The sequence below is a fragment of the Sylvia atricapilla genome, chromosome 5, assembly GCF_009819655.1.
Source record: "Sylvia atricapilla isolate bSylAtr1 chromosome 5, bSylAtr1.pri, whole genome shotgun sequence".
Taxonomy (NCBI): Eukaryota; Metazoa; Chordata; class Aves; order Passeriformes; family Sylviidae; genus Sylvia; species Sylvia atricapilla.
This window is the reverse complement of record NC_089144.1, coordinates 9,878,834-9,898,028: the sequence shown is the minus strand read 5'-3', so window position 1 is coordinate 9,898,028 and position 19,195 is coordinate 9,878,834. Positions and strand designations below refer to the sequence as shown.

Sequence of the window (19,195 nt, the reverse complement as noted above, 5' to 3'; positions counted from 1 at the left end):
GGGAAAATTATCTGTAGATGCTATTAAACACATGTTTGTTTGGTCATTAAGCAGAGAAGATTTTGAGTTAAATTCCATAGGATTGGCTTTTCTACTTTCTTTTAAAGCTAAGCTCACTTACAGAGAGTAATAGTTTCCAGTTCACACTGCAGAACGTACTGGGTATTTTTCAGAGTAGTTTGTCTTCGAACAGTGCCTACAGATGGCAATGACTTTACTAACAGGCAAACTTTTACTTTGTGGAAAAGGAAAATCTCAGACTGATGTGCCAACGACATCTGCAGAGTAAGTGTGTTGTGATGCCAAGTACAATTATGGTATCATTTCCTTTTTTACTTTTTAATTGTGTTACCTTTGTAGGCCTCGTAGGCTTGTGGGAACAACAATCCAGCATTCCCTCTAGTGGCCACTAACCAAACAGGGAGCCATTTCTGTTTAGCCTTTTTTTTTTTTTTTTTTCTTATTTTCATGTACAGCCATGTTAATATGCCTGAAAGGCAGAACTGTCACAGATACCAATTCTGGAACAGGATTTAAGACACATTCTTATTTCTGGCATGATGTTGACAGCAGGACAAGAAAGAAGTGCATTTGCTGGAAAAATCCCAACAGTTGCAAAGTATTATAACTGTCCATCAGTTTCTAAAATACTGTCTATTTCTGAACTGTGCTTGTACTTGCTTTGTATCACATCATGCGTAGTAATTCATCTATTTTGTGACAAACACGTGCTCTCCGGAGGTGTCTCACCTCTCTGATCGCCAGGAGTTACTGGGTAAGTGGGAAAATGTTTTAATAGTAATGTTTAACCAAACCACAATGTTATTTTGGTAAATAAATGCATGGGACTGTCTGGGAAACACTACTGGACTGTTAAACCTGCATGGATTTAATTTATTTTCTCCTCCCCACCCCAGCTTGTATTTTGGGCCTAAGCTCCCACCAGTGTCTTTTCAATGAAAGGGAGGGAGGGACGAGGCCGGAGCAGAGGCCGAGTGCAGCTGCTGACTCACTCCCTGACCTTTAGCTGCCTCTCAGCCCGCCGCCGTGACTCGGGCCCAGCGCGGGCCCGGTCCCAAAGCGCGGCCGGGCCGAGCGGGGCAGGGGCGCGGGGGGCAGCGGCCGGGCCGGGTACACGTGTCCCGCGCCGCTTGTTTACTATCGCCGGGCCCGCGCGGGGCATCCTGGGGGCTGTCGTCTTATCGCCGGCCCGTGGGCAGCCGCGGGCGGCGGTGGCGACTACAGCTCCCAGAATGCTTCTGCAGCCGCCGGCGGAGGCAGCGGCCAATGGGAACGCCGCATGGGGGTGATTGATGTGAAGCGCGGTGCAATCCGCTGTGCAGGAGAGTCAAAACATGCCCGCCCTCCGGGAGGAGTCCTGACAGGCAGGCTAGCCAGCCAATAAGAAGGGACTTCGAATTGAGCAACGTCGTCGCTAGCCACTCAGCGCCCGCGCAGCGCCTTTAGGGGGCGGGACGCACCGAAAGGACGGGGCGGGGGGGCAGCCGAGGGGGAACTCGGTAATGGCGACGGGTTCGGTAAGTGCTACAAAGTTTCGAGCTGCCGCTTTTGAGGGCTGCGACGCTCCGGATGGGGACGGGAGGGGTCCGGGAGGTTGGAGGGGAGCGGGAGTGGCCGCAGGCCGAGCCGAGGAGGTCGCCGAGTTCGCTCTTTTGACGGCGACGGCAACCTCGGACATTGTTTACTGTGCGCCTTCCCTGACCGGCCCCGCGGAGCCGCCACCGCCTCGCACCGCTGGGTTGAAACTCACGGGGTGTGCCGGCCTTCTCTGCTCCCCTTCAAACCACAAAAACAAGCGGCGTAGGGGGGGGTGTCTCCCCCCCCCGCCTTGTTTTCCCCGGGGAGCGGCTGCCCGGCCCGCTCTGTCGGAGCGGGGGCGCTGTGCCCGCGGCGGGAGCGGCGGCGGTGCGGGCCGGGGAGCGTTTGGGGTGTCGGTGGGTGCGGGCGAGCCCCGCGGGGGGAGCGGCGGCCGGGGCGCGGGGCCCCCCCGGGCCGCTGTTACGCAGTTCGAATGAATGGGGCCGAGCGCGCGTGCGCCGTGCGGGCGCGGGTGTAAACAAGGTCACGTGACGGGCGGGGGGGCCGAGGGTGCCGGTGAGGGGCGTCCGTGAGGGGGCTCATCCCGGGGCTCATCCCGGGGATCTGCCGGGATCATCCCGGGGATCCGCCGCCCCGGGCCGCCCCCGAACACCGGCCCCACACGGCCCGGGCAGCGCGGCCCGCCCTGCCTCAGACAACAGGCCGCCCGGGCTTCGAAAACATGGTGAATCACGCTTTGCCTCGGCTGCGCGCTCTGGCACGGCCCGGGATGAGCAGCGAGGATTCCTGATCAAAGCAGCTGCGCCAGGAAAAGTCCCTGGTGTAGATCCAGTCTTGCCAGTATGTTGTGTTTTGCTTGGAGAAGCTGTTCTCCGAATTAAACTCCGTCCAGCCTATTGCACAGGCGTAGACCTGGCCTGAAACTTCGTCAGTAGGTTGGAGGAAGAAAGGCAAATAGCAGAAGGAGAAAAACCACGGGAAGCATTTCCACCCAGGCATTCCTGCGCTGTGCGGTTTGGGTGGATGCTGCCCAGTTCCTGCTGAACCCCTTCTCAGCCACAGTTTATTTACTTTTCTCCCAATTTTATTTTTTTTTCCCCTCTAGAAATAGACTTGGATCAATTAATAAAGGCTTTGTTAGTAGTGTCATTTGTTTCAGCATGACAACTTACTTTAAAGCACAAAATAATAATTTCACTTAGCTTCCAAGGACAACCGTAGTAATTACAGTCCTGTGAAGCATGGTTCTGACACATTTTCAACATAAACTTGAATTTTAAAAAAATCTTTACAATGTAATTAATGACCAATCCACTTCATGTTCAAACCATTGAAAGGCTGAGGAGAAGGGTGTGATGTCCACAGCAGACTTTAGTCAAGCAGAATAAAAAATTGAAAAGTAAAGTTGGTTACTTTGTTAGTTTTTCTTTGTAATTCTCTCTAAATTTCTTTGTCATTCATTTGTTAGAGGATTTTTTGACTTTTGTACACAGATGGCTCTGGTTTAGAGAAATTCTTGTGACTTGGAGGAATAATTCATTTTTCGAACAAGGATCTTTTTTGTCAGACTGGCATTTTGTATCTGTACCTTATCTCTGACCTTCAGTGTTGTGATACCAGGACACGTACTTTCAAGTCTTGGCACCTGGCAGGAAGGAAGGAGAAGGTAACATTCTAGAAATAAGTTTCTTTCTTCATTTTGGCAGGAAGACGGGAAAGGAAGAGAGGAAAAAATATAGGGTAAAAAAAAAAAAAAAAACAAACCCAAAAAACAGGGCAGAAGGAGGGAAACGAAAGACGTAGATAAGCCAGAAAAACAAGGAGTGGCTTTTCAGAGTTGATTAGTTGGAGATAATCTTCAAGGTCCTGACCTGTAGTACTGAGGTCTGTTTTTTCTGTTCAGAAATAAATGATCTATCTGCTCTTGTGGTGTGTAATTTTGCTGTCCCTCACAGGTGACAGGGGTATAAATTGTATGAAAGATGTTTTTGGAGGTGAAAATAATGTCACTGATAGTTTGAGTTGTATGTTCTTATTTCTGTGATCTTCCTTCTCCTCCTTAAAATTGGAATAAACTGATGTAGCTTTGTAGTAGTGTCATTTGAGTAGAATCAAGCATCTTTTTTATGTTTGGCATGCAAGTTTATAGAAGTTTTGCATATATTTCAAAGATTAGGAGATCGGAAGGGTAGAAATTTTCCAGTCAAAACCCTCCTGGACATGATCTGTACAACTTGCTGTAGGTAAATCTACTTGAGCAGTGGAGGGGGCTGGACTAGATGACCTGCAGAGGTCCCTTCCAACCCAGTCATTCTATGATATGAAAATACTATTTTTTTTTTCAGCTATTGTTGGTATTTCTCTAATGTAGCTTACTTAGTGGACATGCATATGGTAGACTTTACAGGTTTTCTTTCTTATTAAGCTGTGTTTTCTGCTCTTTCATGAGACACTCGTGATTATTTTTTTTCAAGGACACTTCATTAAAGTACAAGGTAATCATGTTATGGTAGCTTTAATTCATCCTCATCTGAAAAAATAAAGTAGGTAACTAAATTACTGAAGATTGGATAATGTTCTTTACCAGCTTTTAGAGACAGTGGTTGTGTAGAATAAGCTCACAGTTCTCTGCTGAAGATTATTTAAAAGAATGGGTGTGGTATGAACCTTACATTCCTAGAATTTGGGGAAATTAAACTGAAGTGAAATCTTTCAGTAGAAGCTTCTTTATTTTTTCCATTTGCAACACAGTGAAGGATGTTAGATGTCCAGTGTGTTTGAGGCTCTTCCTGGAGGCCAGAGATGGGAAGGAGAGTGAAAAAGGCTTTTGCAGAAACACCAGTGCTAAAAGAGCAACTGGGGAAAATGTGAGTCTGATGCTAAATGACAGAAGAGACCTGGTCTCACAACGTTTAGGGCAGCATTTTTGCTTTGATCTTCATTTTCCAGGCCTGTTCCCAGATTCCTCAAGCCCCTGGTTGTAGCAACTTGCCTCTGAGAGAGCAAGACACTTTGTGTGTGGCAGAAGCAGAGCAACTGAGGGGTAGGCCAGTTCTGTGAGGCGTCTGTGCATGAGGCAGTGGGACCAGATGGGACCCCTCCAGGCCACTGTCACTTGTGGGTCACAGGATCTTTTGGGTTTGAAGGGACCTTAAAAGTCATCTAGTTCCAAGCCCCCTGCCATGGGCAGGGATGTATTGTGAGGATGGTCTCCAAAAAGCAGAGATTTTGTGGCAGGATGGCTCCCAATAACTGGATGAAAGAAAATGTCACACCAGGCTTCAAGGAGGAGGAGGTGGGAAAACTACAGGCTGGTTAGCCTTAGCCTTTGTGTATTTTATAGGGCAAATTCTCTTGACAGCCATGTCCACCCTTTTTGTAAGGCAAGAAATTGTCTGGGAATAGCCAGGACAGAGTAGCCAAAACCAAATCTTGTCTGACCCATCTGACTGCCTTTTGTGATGGGCTGACTGGCTTAGGGTACCAAGTGAATGTTGTTTATCTTGGCTTGAGTGGTGGTTGAGGAGGTAAATCCAGACTCTTGAAGGCAGTGGGCACAGGCTGTGGGAAGTTCAAACCTGCATAAGGAACAGCTTCTTTACAGCAAGAGTGGTTACTGGAACAGGGGAAGTGCCAGGGAGTCTCCATCCTTCAAGATACTAGAAACTCAAGTGGCCAGGGCCCCAGGCAGCCTCTTGACTTCAGAGTTAGCTCTGCTTTCTGTAAAGATTGTACAAGATCATGTCTAGACACCCCTAAAATATGCTGTGATACTCTACAGACAAATGAGGATTTAGGGTCCTGCTAATGAAGTAGTATATCAGATGCAACTTAAAGCAGTTTACATGTATACAAATTTCTAACCTCTGTCTTTCTAAAGTCAGATACTTTGGAGCATCCTAACATGGTGTGGGAAGTGAAGACAAATCAAATGCCTAATGCAGTTCAGAAACTCCTTCTGGTAGTGGACAAGAGAACTTCAGGGATGAACGAATCACTGGAGTTGCTGAAGTGTAATGAAAACCTGCCCTCTTCTCCTGGATATGCATCTAGTGATGAGCACATGGAACTTGGTAAATAACATGATTTTTTCAGAGGAAACTGAATTCTGAAATTTGTTTTAGATTTCCTATACTGAAATTATTGGAAGCTGACTGAATGAAATTGCTGATTTTTAACTCGAGTAGGGCAGGGAATTGTGACATCTGAAGGCCTTACTTTGCAGTCACTTCTCCCTTTAACCCATTTCCAGTTCTGACACACTGGCCTGTTGACTCACATTTGTTCTCGAACTCAGAGCCACAAATTTGTGCTTCTGATTCTCAGAGGAGCAGGGTTTTTTTGGCACAAGAAAAACAAACAGAAAGCTCAAGAGCTCCTCCTAAAGGGAAATCATGTTGCTTTAGATCTGCTGCAAATAAAGATTCTGGGATAGAGGAACATTACTTCAGTTCTTACATATATTGGAGAAAAACAGCATATACCTTAGAAAGTATCGATATTAATATGTATGTGAAATATTAATTTATTAATATGAAATATTAACACATTTAACGGAAAGTATGAAGTGATTAAGAATAATGATACTTTGTTACATGACAGCACATAGCACAGACTTGTCTGAAAAAGCTGGGGTCTTTACTGTTCCTCTGTATGGGATAGGAAAGGTGTATATTATTGATAAGAATTCACCCTACCAGACTATATACCCAGTTTTCAGAATTTATTTAATCTGAGTTATTTAACTCTGGTTCCCTGGTGGAAGCCTTTTACCTTGAATATATTTTGATTTTGAATTTTTTTAGTGTCATACCTTCAAGGACAGATTAATTGAGTTGTCTTTTGGGGAATGTTTTAGTGTTTTAGTGAAGCATGTGGTTTTTGAATAATGCTGCAGTACAGTTCTGTGTAAACTGGTGAATGTAGTAGAAACTTTAAAATCAGAACTACATTTTTATCTAGTTACCTAATTTTTTTCTTAAATTTCTTGTGTAAATATATAATCGACTAGAGATGTTACTATTTCTGTGCCCGTTTTTATGAATAGGATTTGTGAAATGTTGGCAGTTGTGATATGAGAAAATAAAATTACTTTATTGTGTTTTGGGGTTTTTTCCACCAAATTTGCAAGATTTGGTGTCAAATTGAGCAGACACCAAGGAATTGAGTATAATTATAGTAATTTGTGCATTTGTTTGTAGATGATCTTCCTGAATTACAGGCTGTGCAGACAGATTCTACTCCACCTGCACTTTTTCAGCTTGGTGCTGATGTTTCACATCAGGAATGTTCAAGGCCTTCATGGAGCCAACATACCTCAAACAGCAATCCAGAAAATGCTTATTCTTCTGAGAATGGGGTGAACTGGTTGACAGAGTTAGCAAATATAGCCACAAGTCCTCAGAGTCCATTGATGCAGTGTGCTTTTTATAACAGGTACTGACACTTATTTCAGTTTTGAACTATAGAGATTTATAATCCTGTCTCCAAAATATTTCCTTCACTCTTTACACCCTGGTTTTGAACTGGCGCCCTATTTTTTTTTTTTTTTGTCTTTTTATTTGTTCTGTGAAAGCATGCACAGAACTCATCTCAGAGCCTGGTGCAAAAGCTGCTTAATTTCCAGCTGTGAATGAGATAAAGGATGATATAAAGACATTGCCTATCCACAGCAGGCTCAGAAATTATAGACATTTACCTCATGTGAAGCAGCAGATAAAAACTAAGAGGAATTTCTTACATGAAATTCTTAAAGCTTTCTAGTGCTTCAGATTTTTAGGTTTTTTTAACAGCTAGTTGGAAATCTAATGCAATGTGTATTTTAGTGGTAATTGTCTGAGGTTTGTGCTCTCTAAATTCTGTAAGGTTGTGAGCAGCAAGCATGGGATCTTGGAAACTTCTGTGCTTCAATTTTTATTGTACAGCTTTTCTTAGGTTTATAGTCAGAAAACCCAACACAATACTGTTAATAGTAATGCAGTTGAGATTTAATAATTTGGACACAGCAGATGTCTTTATATTCTCTTAAGAGCAGGGTATTTCCATCAAGATATTTAGAAGGACTTCAGCACTGTGCTAAGGAGGTGCCACAGTGGAAGTAATACTGTCATCTGGGTGCTGTATAGAACCTATGCAGGAGTTATGCTAAGTGTTCTCTTTGCCTGAGCCTGTGCCCTTTAATCATCCTGTTGGAATACTGGTGTGTGGGAGGTTTGTTTGGTGTTCAGCTCATGCAAACGGAAATATTTGCAATAAAAGCATTTTAGAGTTACGGCAGCAAAGTCTCATGTTGTCTTAATCTGAGATATTTTAAAATACATGTTTCTGTTGTAGATCATCTCCTGTTCGCATAATAGCAACAAGCAAAAGTTTACATTCCTATGCACGTCCTCCACCAGGATCTTCAAACAGTGATCCTAACTTCTCCAAGAATGATGTGGATGAAGCACCAGTCAGACATGAAAGGGTCAGTTGTTCTGAAACATTTTAAAATAAACATGTGTGAGTAATGGGTTAGGTTTTTTGACAAGGGAAACTAGTTTTTTTAAAAAAATCTGTTTAGTGTTCATACTCTTGCTATTTAAGCTAGATTTTCTGTTACTTTTTTTTCTTTTTCACCACACAGGGGTAGGCTTGTAGTGCTACTGCATATTTTTTGTGATGAGATGATTTTCTGCTTCTGTTGTGATTACTTCTGTAAAGTGAACTTTAAAAAGCTATCTTGTTTGATGCCTCAAAAGAAAATATGGATCCCCCTCCTTCAAGATGCACAAAACCTGTCAGTCCTGTGTTTCCTCTTCCCATATATTAATTTGCATCTGAAATTTGTCTGTTAACAACAGTCATTTTTTCCAGTGATTTATCTACAACTGCCTTGAGCCATAGAGTAATTTAAATTACTCTGTAGATGACCAAGGAATGATGGAGGTGTAAAATGCTTACACATGAGCATAAGATAATCCTTAGGGATGAAATGAATCTCAGAGAATGAAACCCAGAAATGTCAGGATGCATCTCAGAAAAGGAGATGAAAATGATCCATTCACCTTTACTGCATTCCTTTAATCTTTGTCTTTATGTTACATTCCTGATAGTATTTAAGGGAAACTGATGCCACAAGTGCAAATTAGAGACTGTCTTAAGACATTTAAGACCAGCCCTAAAATACTCAGCAGTAAAATACCAACACCATTTTTTTTTTTTTTAATAGGCAAATAGTGAATCAGAATCTGGCATTTTCTGCATGTCATCACTTTCAGATGATGATGATTTAGGATGGTGCCATTCCTGGCCCTCAACTGTCTGGCATTGTTTTCTAAAAGGTAAAATAACATGTGTCATCAAATAACTATTTGTTTTATCTTGTTCTTTTTTTTTTTTTTTTTCTTGTAACACAGACTTTTTAACCTAACACTGACATTTTTTCCTTAAAAAAATCTGTTAGGCTCTCGTTTGTGCTTTCATAAAGGACGCAATAAAGAATGGCAGGATGTTGAAGAGTTTGCAAGATCTGAAAGCTGCGGAAAAGAGGAAAATCTCCCAGCCAGTCCTTACAAGGTAGCCATTAGTGCTAATAAATTCACTGCAATACCTGCAGCAAATACTTAGTTTCTTATGTTACCTCTGTGTCTTTAATTACTGTCTCAGGAAAACAGGTTGACACTAATGTTGTTTAGAGCTGATCACTGTGCTGTTGTGTATCTCACGGAAAAGCATTTGAACTGAATTAATTTAGGTGTGTTTTGAATGTTATGTCATCTTTATTAATTTCCAGCAAGATAGAAATGCAAATTAGAATATTGTTATTTTTTAATACAATGTATGATGATGAGTATACACACCTTAAGTATACACAGGTATATGCTTTTCTTGGGGGAATTGTTTTGAACTGTATGTGTGTTAACAGGACTATGGTTCCAATGGTTTGAAGCTGATTTCTCATGAAGAAAGCATTTCCTGTGGTGAGTCAGTGCTGAAGCTGACTTTTGATCCTGGCACAGTGGAGGATGGCTTGCTTACTGTAGAATGCAGACTTGATCATCCATTTTATGTTAAAAATAAAGGTATGAAATACCTCAAGTACATTTAGTTGCATATTAAAATACTCTCAGAAAGTGACTGCAGATTTTGTTGGCATCCCATACTGTTCAAGAAAGGGATAAAGTTGTAGTGTAGAAACAATTTACTGTCTTTGTAAAGAAATCTGGAATATGAACAAACAAAAAAACCCCCATGTAAAGCTATAAAGCTCCAGGAAGACAGCCTATCTCTTAAGGAAAGATTTCATTGAGTTTATCAATGGAGCTCAGGAAAGCAGAAGAACTGGGGTGGGGGGAGAGAAGAAAACTGCAAATAAGGGAGACTTTTCTCACTTGCTAAAAATGGAACTTCTGATGGTAAAAGTCTCCAGGTTTTGATTCCTTTTTTGCTAGAATGAGATTTTATTTGAGATAAAGATAAACTACAGTAAGAATTCCCTAAGTAAGAGTTCCTGATTCTTCTTTTGGGTGAAAGAAACTATATCAGAACATTTTTATAAAATGATGTGATTACAAGATATAGGATTGCTCCAATGAAGAACTGGAGAGATTGTCTGGCCGTTTGTCTAATTTAACTCTTTACCACTTCAGGTTGGTCATCTTTTTATCCAAGCTTGACTGTGGTACAGCATGGCATTCCATGCTGTGAAATGCATCTTGGAGATCTGTGTCTACCTCCTGGACACCCTGATGCCATTAACTTTGATGATTCAGGTGTTTTTGATACATTTAAAAGGTAATTTTTGGATAAAGTGGCCTCAGTGGTTCTTGTATTTAATGAGTAGGCACTTTAAGTCTGGAAGAATTTGAAGCATTATACAGAGAAAAGAGAGAATAGTTTTGGTAATAAAAGATAAATGATAGGGAAAAATGAATACTCAGTACTAGGAAAGCTGTGTAATTATGTGCTCTGCTAAACTGCAAAGTAGTGCCTTGGAGTGAAGTAACTTTTTAGCATATTTTTATGATCATTTAAGGCAGATTAGATAAAGCATTAAATATATATATATATATTTATAAATTCTCCAGGTAAAGTGGATTATGTTGGAAGAAACCTAGTACAATTTTCTGGCAATATATATCTGCCAGCTGTTATCTCGTACTTCATATGCTACAATATGTCTCAATTATCTGAGTAGTTTCTTAGTGGTAAATGCATGTGCAATGGCTTTAGAATACAGTATGTTCATAATTAGTTCTTATTATTTTTGTGTGTTCTGTTTTTTGGCATTCTTTTATATTAGCTCAAACTTACCTAACTTCAGAGTTTGATTCACCTTGGGGTTTCCCTGAGCTAGAACTTCAACCAGATAACCTTCAGAGCTCCTGTTCAACATAAACTACTCTAAGAGTCTAAAGAAATAGTAAAGATTTTTCCATACTATTTTGAGATGGTTTAGTAAAATCTATCTTTTCCTACTATGTTAGTGCCTTTTTAGCATCTGTTTTTAATCTAGTTGCACTTTGTTTTTTTACAACAGAAAAAACGGAATTTAAGACACTCTTTGCAGTTCAAGCCCTGGGAGCTCTTGCAGGATTTCAATCTGGCATAGAGCAAGTTCAGATTGCTTAGCTTCACTCATTTGCTGTCTGGGTGTTTTTCTTAACTCCTGTTCTGAACTGTATATGGAGAGAGCTGTTAGAATCACAGTAGCTACATCTCACTGAAAAATTTGAATTTCTGGCTCTTTACTAATTTGCAGTCCAGCTGAATATCTGCCTTGTACTTCAAATTCCTTGTCTTTCTGGGCAGAAAGGAGTGACTGAGAAAGGAGCATGCAACAGCTGCACCTGTGATAACAGGACAGAAGAATTAAAAACAAAATTCTGTTTCTGTGTTATGGGCAGGAGATTAGGACTAGGAAGGGGGCTGGCCTGTTGCAGAACAGAGAAGTACTTTCTCCTTATCTCATGAGAGCCTGCAAGATGGTCAGCATTGTTCCTTCTTTGCTGCTTTGTACTTTCCTGAGGGATGGTGGAGGCCACTCGCTGGGCTCCTCTCTTCTGTGTGGTTCTGTCCCTCAAGAGGAGCTGCCTTTGTAGAGCGGGGCTGGACTGCCACATGCAGGATTTCGTCACTAGTAGTTAGTTCCACTTGGTGTTCACAAAAAAAGCTCTTCAAACCCCTTATTTTGGCCATAAATCATGCAACTGTAGCCACATTGAGCAGTAGGTAAGAGGAGCCTTAGCATATGTATGTTGTTTGTTTATCTTGTGGTGGTAACTTAGTGGGTTTAGATTTGATTGAGTAGCCCCTTTCCAAGAGTGTTTTTCCCACCTGGAGATGGTAACAGAGAGTCTATGGAGTCAAACTATTTCTTTAGTGACTACAAGTAAATTGCAGTTGTTGTCAGCTAAAAATTACAAGAGTTTGTCGGATTTGGAGGTCTGGATTTTATGGAAACAAGTCACCTAAGGTGTTCAGATACCACGAGGAGGAATGTCGCGCTTTTGTCACTAGGGGGCAGGCGTTTGTCAGCACAGCATCAAATAGTGCGACCTCACGGGGCTCTGAGCAGCGTTGTAACCTCACTGGAAGGTAAAATAGTATGTGTTCAACTGCCTAGAGAAGTTATTTGTACAGTAGTGAATATAATATAATGATTTTAATATAGGGGTTTCGCATTTGCCATTAGTATTTATTTGCAAGCGAACTCATTGCATTTTTTCCCTTTCTCTACTTGTCATTCACTGATGAGGTTTGATTTATGGTAAGGACAGAAGCAGAAAGAAAAAAGTGTGTTTAAAAAGAGAATGAAATTTGAAGACATTGTACAGTTAACTGATACACAGCTGAGGAAAGTCCTTAGCAGAACATGTAAAGTTGCAGTCTTCGTCACATGGAAGAAAATACTGACTTACCTGCCAGTCTTGTAGTTTTTTGTCCTTCACACTGACATCCACATCAAGTACAAATCATTATGTCACAGAAAAGCGGGAAAAATCCTAGAAATGTGGTAAAATTGATGAGTGAAGAGATCTTTAGGGATTTTACATGGTGGCTTTATGATCTGTCTTTTCCCCGCAGTTACGATTTCACCCCGATGGACTCCTCTGCAGTGTATGTGCTCAGCAGCATGGCTCGCCAGCGCCGCGCTTCGCTGTCCTGTGGGGGATCAAACAATCAAGATGCTGAGAGATCGGAATGCAGTAGTAAAAACTGTGCCTCTGCTGCATCGTCACATCTTTCCTCCAGCCCTTTGTACAGCAAAGCTGGCAAAAGCCACAGCTCAGGGACTGCAAGTACTGTGAGTGCCACTTCTCCAAACAAGTGCAAAAGACCAATGAATGCCTTCATGCTTTTTGCCAAAAAATACAGAGTTGAATACACTCAGATGTATCCAGGGAAAGACAACAGGTAATGATACAAACTGTAATTTTGCTGTTACTGATGAGTTAGAAGAGTATCTGTGTCTCACTTCTAGATTTAAATAGCCTAATTTTTGCATTTGAAATAAAATGTGTGTATTATTCTAAGAATAAGTTTTGGAAGATGTTAACAGAAAGGGTGGACTGTGAATATTTACAGTACTCAGTAAACTCAATACAAGCCATTTCTGGCAAACTTACCTTCTGAGAAAATATTGAGATAAAGCAACTGATACATGTGTATGTGTGCACTGGCAGAAACACAAATACAGAACTGTCATTGTCGACAGTGATGAGGTGCTCTGCTCATGTGCTGTAATGGAAAAAAAGGAAATTTCTGGTTCTTCTAATTAAGTCTTGACATACTATTGCAAATTGGTCATGAAGTTACAAGCATTTATTTCCAGTTTGTATATTTTATTGAAGAGTGGAGTACTGATAAGTTAGGGTATCTCAAAGATCGTGATCCAGACAGCACACTGCCAAATTTTGCTTGCCCTAAAGGCATTCAACAATCTGTTAAAACTTGCAGGAAGAGTTTCCTGCATAAGGAATGTAGAATTCCATTACTGTGTTTGGGGGACGAGTCTTGGTTAGTTTGTTCTTTATCTCTAGCACGTTTGCTTCTAAGCATTTTTTAATTAAGATTTCCATTACATATGTTTTAAGCAATATTTGGTGCTAATTGTGCATATGTAAGTAGAAACCACAACACACGGACATGGATCGATCTTGCAAACAGTTTTTTTACTGTATGTAATTTTATAAAAATCGTCACTGTAAAAATTGCACTGTGACATAAAAATTCTAGAACTAAATCTGGTAAAAATTAAAGTTGGCAGGGCTTTGAAAGGGGTTTTACTATTTTATAATGTTCTAATAAGGAGGCTGTAACTGGTGCTGGAATATAAAATCCTGCCAGACAAATCCCAGCCAGTCTTGTGTGTCCTGACAATGATGTTGTGTAATGTTTATAGTAAGTTCAGCGAAGCAGATCTGCTGCCTTCACACTCATTGTAACTATCAATGAGAAATGGAGCCAGGAATGTCAGCCAGGAAAAGTTTATGATGGTTATATATTTAGTTGAAAATGCTGATTTCAAATGGATGCAGTAAACTGGAGCTGTGGCTGCCTGCATGTGAAAATAAAGTGAGTGAGTATTTCAGGACGGTGAGCAGGTTTACCTTGAAGGAGAGAGATGACCAAGTTACAAGTGTGGTTCAAAATGCACTACTCACTGTCCTGCCTGGAAGGCAGCGCATTTGGGTGCAGTTCCATGGCATCCATAAAATACAGGATGGCAGAAACAGCATTACTGATAATTCATACAGGCATTCAGCTACTGTCACTCGAGTCTTGCTGAGGCATTCATTAATTTAGCTGCTGGGAGGCAACTCTCATGCTTTTTAAATGTAAGCTTGTGTTATTTTCAGATTACTGTGTAGATCTTACAACATAGTAGCCACTTCTGTACAGTAGAGTTCTCATGTTTGCTGCTGTTATTTCCTAAAGGGAGTACGAAAGTACAGAACTTGAGGTTTTCTGAGTTAAATGGTCTATTCTGAGACAAAGCAGCCCAAGGCATGTCAGCAAGACAGCAAACTTGTAAACACTGAAAGCACAAGCCAGGAGTCACACGATACTTAATGGGCTGCAAGATCATGTTTGAAAAACTGATGTTAGAGCTGCACTTGTTTATTTTCTAGATACTCTTCACTGTAACACTGTAACTGTAGTTGAACTTGGTTGTGTGTTCAGAAATTCTTTGAGCAGTGGACCTTCCAGAGATGAAGGAAATCATATTTTTGTTTAAAAGATCTCATGGTGTATTTTTATTTGGGAAGGCAATGGCTTTTACAGCAGACTGCTCTCTCTGGGTCACCGTGTTCTTTCCTGAGGGTGTGAGTGATCCAGTACAAGCTGGTGACCCAGAGCAGAGAGGTTTTTGGTGATATGCCTCTGGATACCGTCAAAAGATGAAAAGTCTGCTAAGTAAAACTGGGTATGTTTGCTTCTGATGACAGACCAAAGATACTGGTTCTCAGTTTGGCTAGCAAACCAGAAATTCCATTGCCAGAGAGACAGGCCAATGGGTTTGGTGGTGATGGGATGTGGTGTCCCCTGAGAGTTTGCTCTCAGGAGTCCCCAGAGCGTGTGGCAGTGCAGGCCAAGGGCTGTCTGGGCACTTTGGGATGTGGTCCCTGAGTGCCCTGCAGCTCAGGGAAACCTGCACAGCACCACACTGCCTTGCAGGAGTCACAACCATTTCTTTGCTGTGGTGCAGAACAACCTTCAGAATTGTTCTGTGTGCCATGGTATGGAAATAGCTGATGACACTCGAATTGTCTTGATTTGCTTTGAATATCTTCTCTGCCAGCAAAGAACTTTATTAATAGGAGGAAAAAAAAGGACTTAGTTGTGTCCACCTTTTTCTTAGAGCCAGTCACAGAACTCTCACTGCTGTAATCTGAAGCCAAAGTCTACAAACCTCTTGGTAGCTTTAATAGTCACTGATAAAAGAGCTGTTGTTTAGAGATTTTCGTTCAGCTAAAAGACGGAGTTAAAGTTTTAATGGGATATTGATCCAACTTTTGGGAATGGGGTTAAGCAATATGGCAAGATAGTACAGAGAAATGCTGTCAAAAGACCTAGAGTTTATAAGGAAAGGAGTTAATTCAGCTTCTGGAATGGTGATAGATGTGTTCAAAGAAATGGTTCCATTTGCACACGAATGGAAACTTATCAGTATGTTCCACCCAGGATGGATTAAAGGTAGAGGAAGCTACAGATATTGATTAACTAGACTTGGGGACTTGCAGTTAATCAAATATTTGGCTGAGGTCATATTCAGTTCACTGCTCTAATTATTAGAGAACATATTTTCAGCAAATCTGTCATATGATTTTCTAGTATGAAAGTAGAGCAAAACAAATGTGAGTTACCATTTGGTGATGGTTTTTGTAACATCTCTATTTTGCTGGTTTATGCCAGCTGCTGTATGTACACCCTTTGAAATGTTAAAATGTGCATTGACCCATGCTCAGCTAACACAGAAGTCTCAGCTGTTTAACTATTAAAAGAACTATGAGAAGATCATCACAAATATGATAATTAAAAATTTTAAGATACAGATGATTTCTTCTTGTGTGTTAATTCCACATTTAACTCACTTTTTTTTTTTTTTTAAAAGTGCTCAGATAAAAAACAAAAAAAAATTCCTGGTATTTCTTAGCACTGTCCTGACTGTACTGTAAACATTTATCTTGCAGAGCCATAAGTGTGATACTTGGCGACAGGTGGAAGAAAATGAAAAATGAGGAAAGAAGGATGTACACACTAGAAGCCAAGGCCTTGGCAGAGGAGCAGAAACGTTTAAATCCTGACTGTTGGAAAAGAAAACGAACAAATTCTGTATGTCTGTGCAGCAGTCTTTTTCATTATGGTGTTACATGTGTTCAGATGGGTGGCTACAGGGTGGTTTGTTCAGAATAAGCTGCTTTCTTAATCACCGAAACCTTCATTTACTCCCTGTGTTGTTTAACCTGCTTTTGGCAGCTTGGCAGGAGACAGATCAGGAGAGGGTCTGTGTGAATATTTTGAGAGTTCTGTGGATTCTGTTGTACTGAAGGTTAGTGTGCTTGTGAAATGCAAAGGAAAGGCACGTGGTCTTTTGCTTTGAAGTGAGTTCATAAGGTTGTACCTAGACTTTTTTATTTTCTGTAAAAGCTTTTTCTCTACCTTTTTCTAGTTTTCTTACTGATAATTTATATCAGCATATATGAAGATATTGAAGGGGCAAAATAATTTTTCCCTGTCAATCCCTTTAGTTTATTACTCTGCTCAGCTCTAAAATAAATACAGTAGATAACACTACTTCTGTAGGAAAAGAAATTGTTTTCCACTTCATAGAAAGGCATCCATCTAAGAGTCTGCAGCAATGTATTAGTAGGTGGTGGATATATTAAGAAAGAGAAGGGCTTTAAAGCTGAAATACCATGTAAAGCAAACATCAGAAAAAAAAAGTTTCTGCTTGTTCAGCTAGAAGAGTGGAAGGAAAGATCCACTGAGGTGCACAGAGTGCTTGCCATGTTCTTCCATTTTATGGCTGGGTAGGAGCTTGAAGGGTGGTGTGGACTTCATCTACATGGTTGGTGAAACCATCCATCCATGTGGTGTAAGACTTCAGCCTCAAGTCACCCCCTTTCCTTTGATGTGTAAATGAGGCTTCTTTCTCAAGAGCATATGCAAGTGTTGCCTTAAGACTGAATACGAAAATCTCCAACGCTGAGTTGCTTCTTTTTGCTGCACATACTTTGTGCAGTTTCCAGTCCCTTGTTGCAGAAGGTTCCACCAAATCCCAGCTGCTAAGAACAAGCTGTTTTTCTGTTCACTGCATTCTATTTTAATCAACAGTGACAGCTTCTGTTACATTTCCTTGTGGGTTTAGTTAAAATAATATTATTTATTTATTCTGCTCTTACACTACTGCAGTTCTGAGCTTTGGATGGTGAGATCACAGGCTCACCTGTGAGCCTCAAGCAACTCAGAGGCGTGTTTGTGTGTAGCTGAGTAGTGATGGGTTTGCCTCAGTAAGGCTTTCTTGCCCTGCCTTGTAGTAGGATTTTCCTTGTCCCTACAGTCTTCAGGCCAAGAGAACAGGATGTGTGGAACCCATCACCTCAGTGTTACAGCAGAAATACCCTTTATAACTGTTCTGGTTCAGTGAACTGAACTGTTAGCAGTCTGGTAACCTTACTCAGTAATGACAGGGGGCTCCAGGCAGTGACAGAGAAGTTGTGACGGTCTTTTGATGATCAGAGATCACAACTGTGTGGTGTGGCCTTTCTCTTTTCTTCTGAGTAACTGACCGATGATTAGAAATACCTGTGGCTTTGAAAACAGGCGCTGTGTCCCCTTTGCTTGCTAATTGCTAACCTGGTTTTCTCTTCTCTTTTCTCAGGGCTCACAACAGCATTAAGCCAGAATTTTCCTGTTAACTCTGTATTTACAAAATGGCTGTTGCTTGATGGCAAGAAGATGCAAGATCAAGGTCTTACTATTTGTTGTGACTGTGTGTGACCATAAAATACTGGCACCATCATGGAAATGATCTGAGTGCAGATTTGCTTTTTACAATAGAACATTAAGTAAGCTAAAAACTATCAGCATTTTAAACCAAATTGCCTTATTTTTCTTCCAAACTTCATTATGTATCAGGTAATATAGGCTTGAAAATGGATATCCTGTGGTGCTAAAGTACTTTAGAAAGAGGTGAAGGAGATATGTATAAATGTTTATTTTTAAAAGAAAATGTACAAAAAGGGGAATTTTAAAATATGTAACAGCTGTTTATATACATTGATTCTTATTGCTAATTAATATGTATTGCACAACTGTATTATTAATTGCGATTCTGGGGCCTGGGATTTTCTGAAATGGCAAAGTGTATTATCAGCTTCCAGCTTCCCAGCCTGCCCTGCTGCCAGCAAGTTACCAGAACGTGTGGGAATGGAGGGTGTGGTGTGATGTAGCAAGGGAGCTGCTGCTTGGGATGCCACTTAGAAACCTTGTATCCACAAGGAAGATATTTTTGCATCAGCTGGCACTAGTGAGAGCTGTCATTTTGTGGTGGAAACAATGGCCCGGGACAGGATGAAACGAATAAATAGCGTTATCTCAAGAAGAGTGGTGCTGTTGATATCATCACCATCATAGTTATAACTCTGTGTTTTGTCTTTGCCACATATTCTACAATATTATATTTTGCCATAAGACATCTTTATGGTGGGGGCAAACTTTGCACTTAACTACATGTGCAACACTTGCACTTTACTTTTTTTTCTCCTCCAACTGTCTAAAATTAGAGCAGCTGCGTTAGGATTACAATTGCTTCTGCTGTGAACATTTACAATCATGGCTTTTCCTGTACTAAACAGCTGTGCGTTGTTTTTTGGGTTTTTTTTTTTTTTTTTTTAAGAATCACAACTGTAAATTTCAGTTTATGACACGTCTACAAGATGTTGCCCCTAAGATTTTTGCACACTATATTCTTGTATATTATTTCAAATAAATTCATTAAAATTTGGTGTTGTGTGTTTTATAAAATGAAGAAGACTAATCACAAAGTCAGCCCTGCAGCAATGAGCACGTTCTGCATGCAAGTCTTTACATGAACCCATCCAAAGTACATTTTAATGCTTTGCCATTAGGAAGCTAGTGAAGAATT

At 40.9% G+C, this 19,195-nt stretch overlaps 1 protein-coding gene across 3 annotated transcripts; it reads left to right on the top strand.

The window, feature by feature from the left end:
* The first annotated feature begins 1,396 nt into the window (after positions 1–1,396).
* On the top strand, positions 1,397–19,053 carry HBP1 (HMG-box transcription factor 1). 3 transcript variants are annotated; one of them, XM_066318659.1, is made up of 11 exons: positions 1,397–1,538; positions 5,445–5,633; positions 6,762–6,996; positions 7,894–8,026; positions 8,771–8,882; positions 9,005–9,117; positions 9,467–9,623; positions 10,191–10,335; positions 12,628–12,957; positions 16,239–16,380; positions 17,930–19,053. In XM_066318659.1, the coding sequence occupies exons 2-11, from the start codon at positions 5,465–5,467 to the stop codon at positions 17,945–17,947; spliced, it is 1,554 nt and encodes a 517-aa protein (XP_066174756.1). In that variant the 5' UTR covers positions 1,397–1,538; positions 5,445–5,464; the 3' UTR covers positions 17,948–19,053. The 3 variants fall into 3 exon arrangements, with proteins under 3 accessions (XP_066174756.1, XP_066174755.1, XP_066174757.1); XM_066318658.1 differs by having other exon boundaries at positions 1,400–1,538; positions 5,441–5,633; XM_066318660.1 differs by lacking the exon at positions 1,397–1,538 and adding an exon at positions 3,207–3,226 and having other exon boundaries at positions 5,441–5,633.
* The last annotated feature ends 142 nt before the right edge of the window (positions 19,054–19,195 follow it).

What these genes read in the sequence shown, in the direction of transcription:
- HBP1 (XM_066318658.1), top strand. An exon ending in CACCAGTCAGACATGAAAGG is followed by an intron (nt 8,027 to 8,770) that starts GTCAGTTGTTCT and finishes TTTTTTTAATAG; the next exon opens with GCAAATAGTGAATCAGAATC. An exon ending in CTGGCATTGTTTTCTAAAAG is followed by an intron (nt 8,883 to 9,004) that starts GTAAAATAACAT and finishes AAAATCTGTTAG; the next exon opens with GCTCTCGTTTGTGCTTTCAT.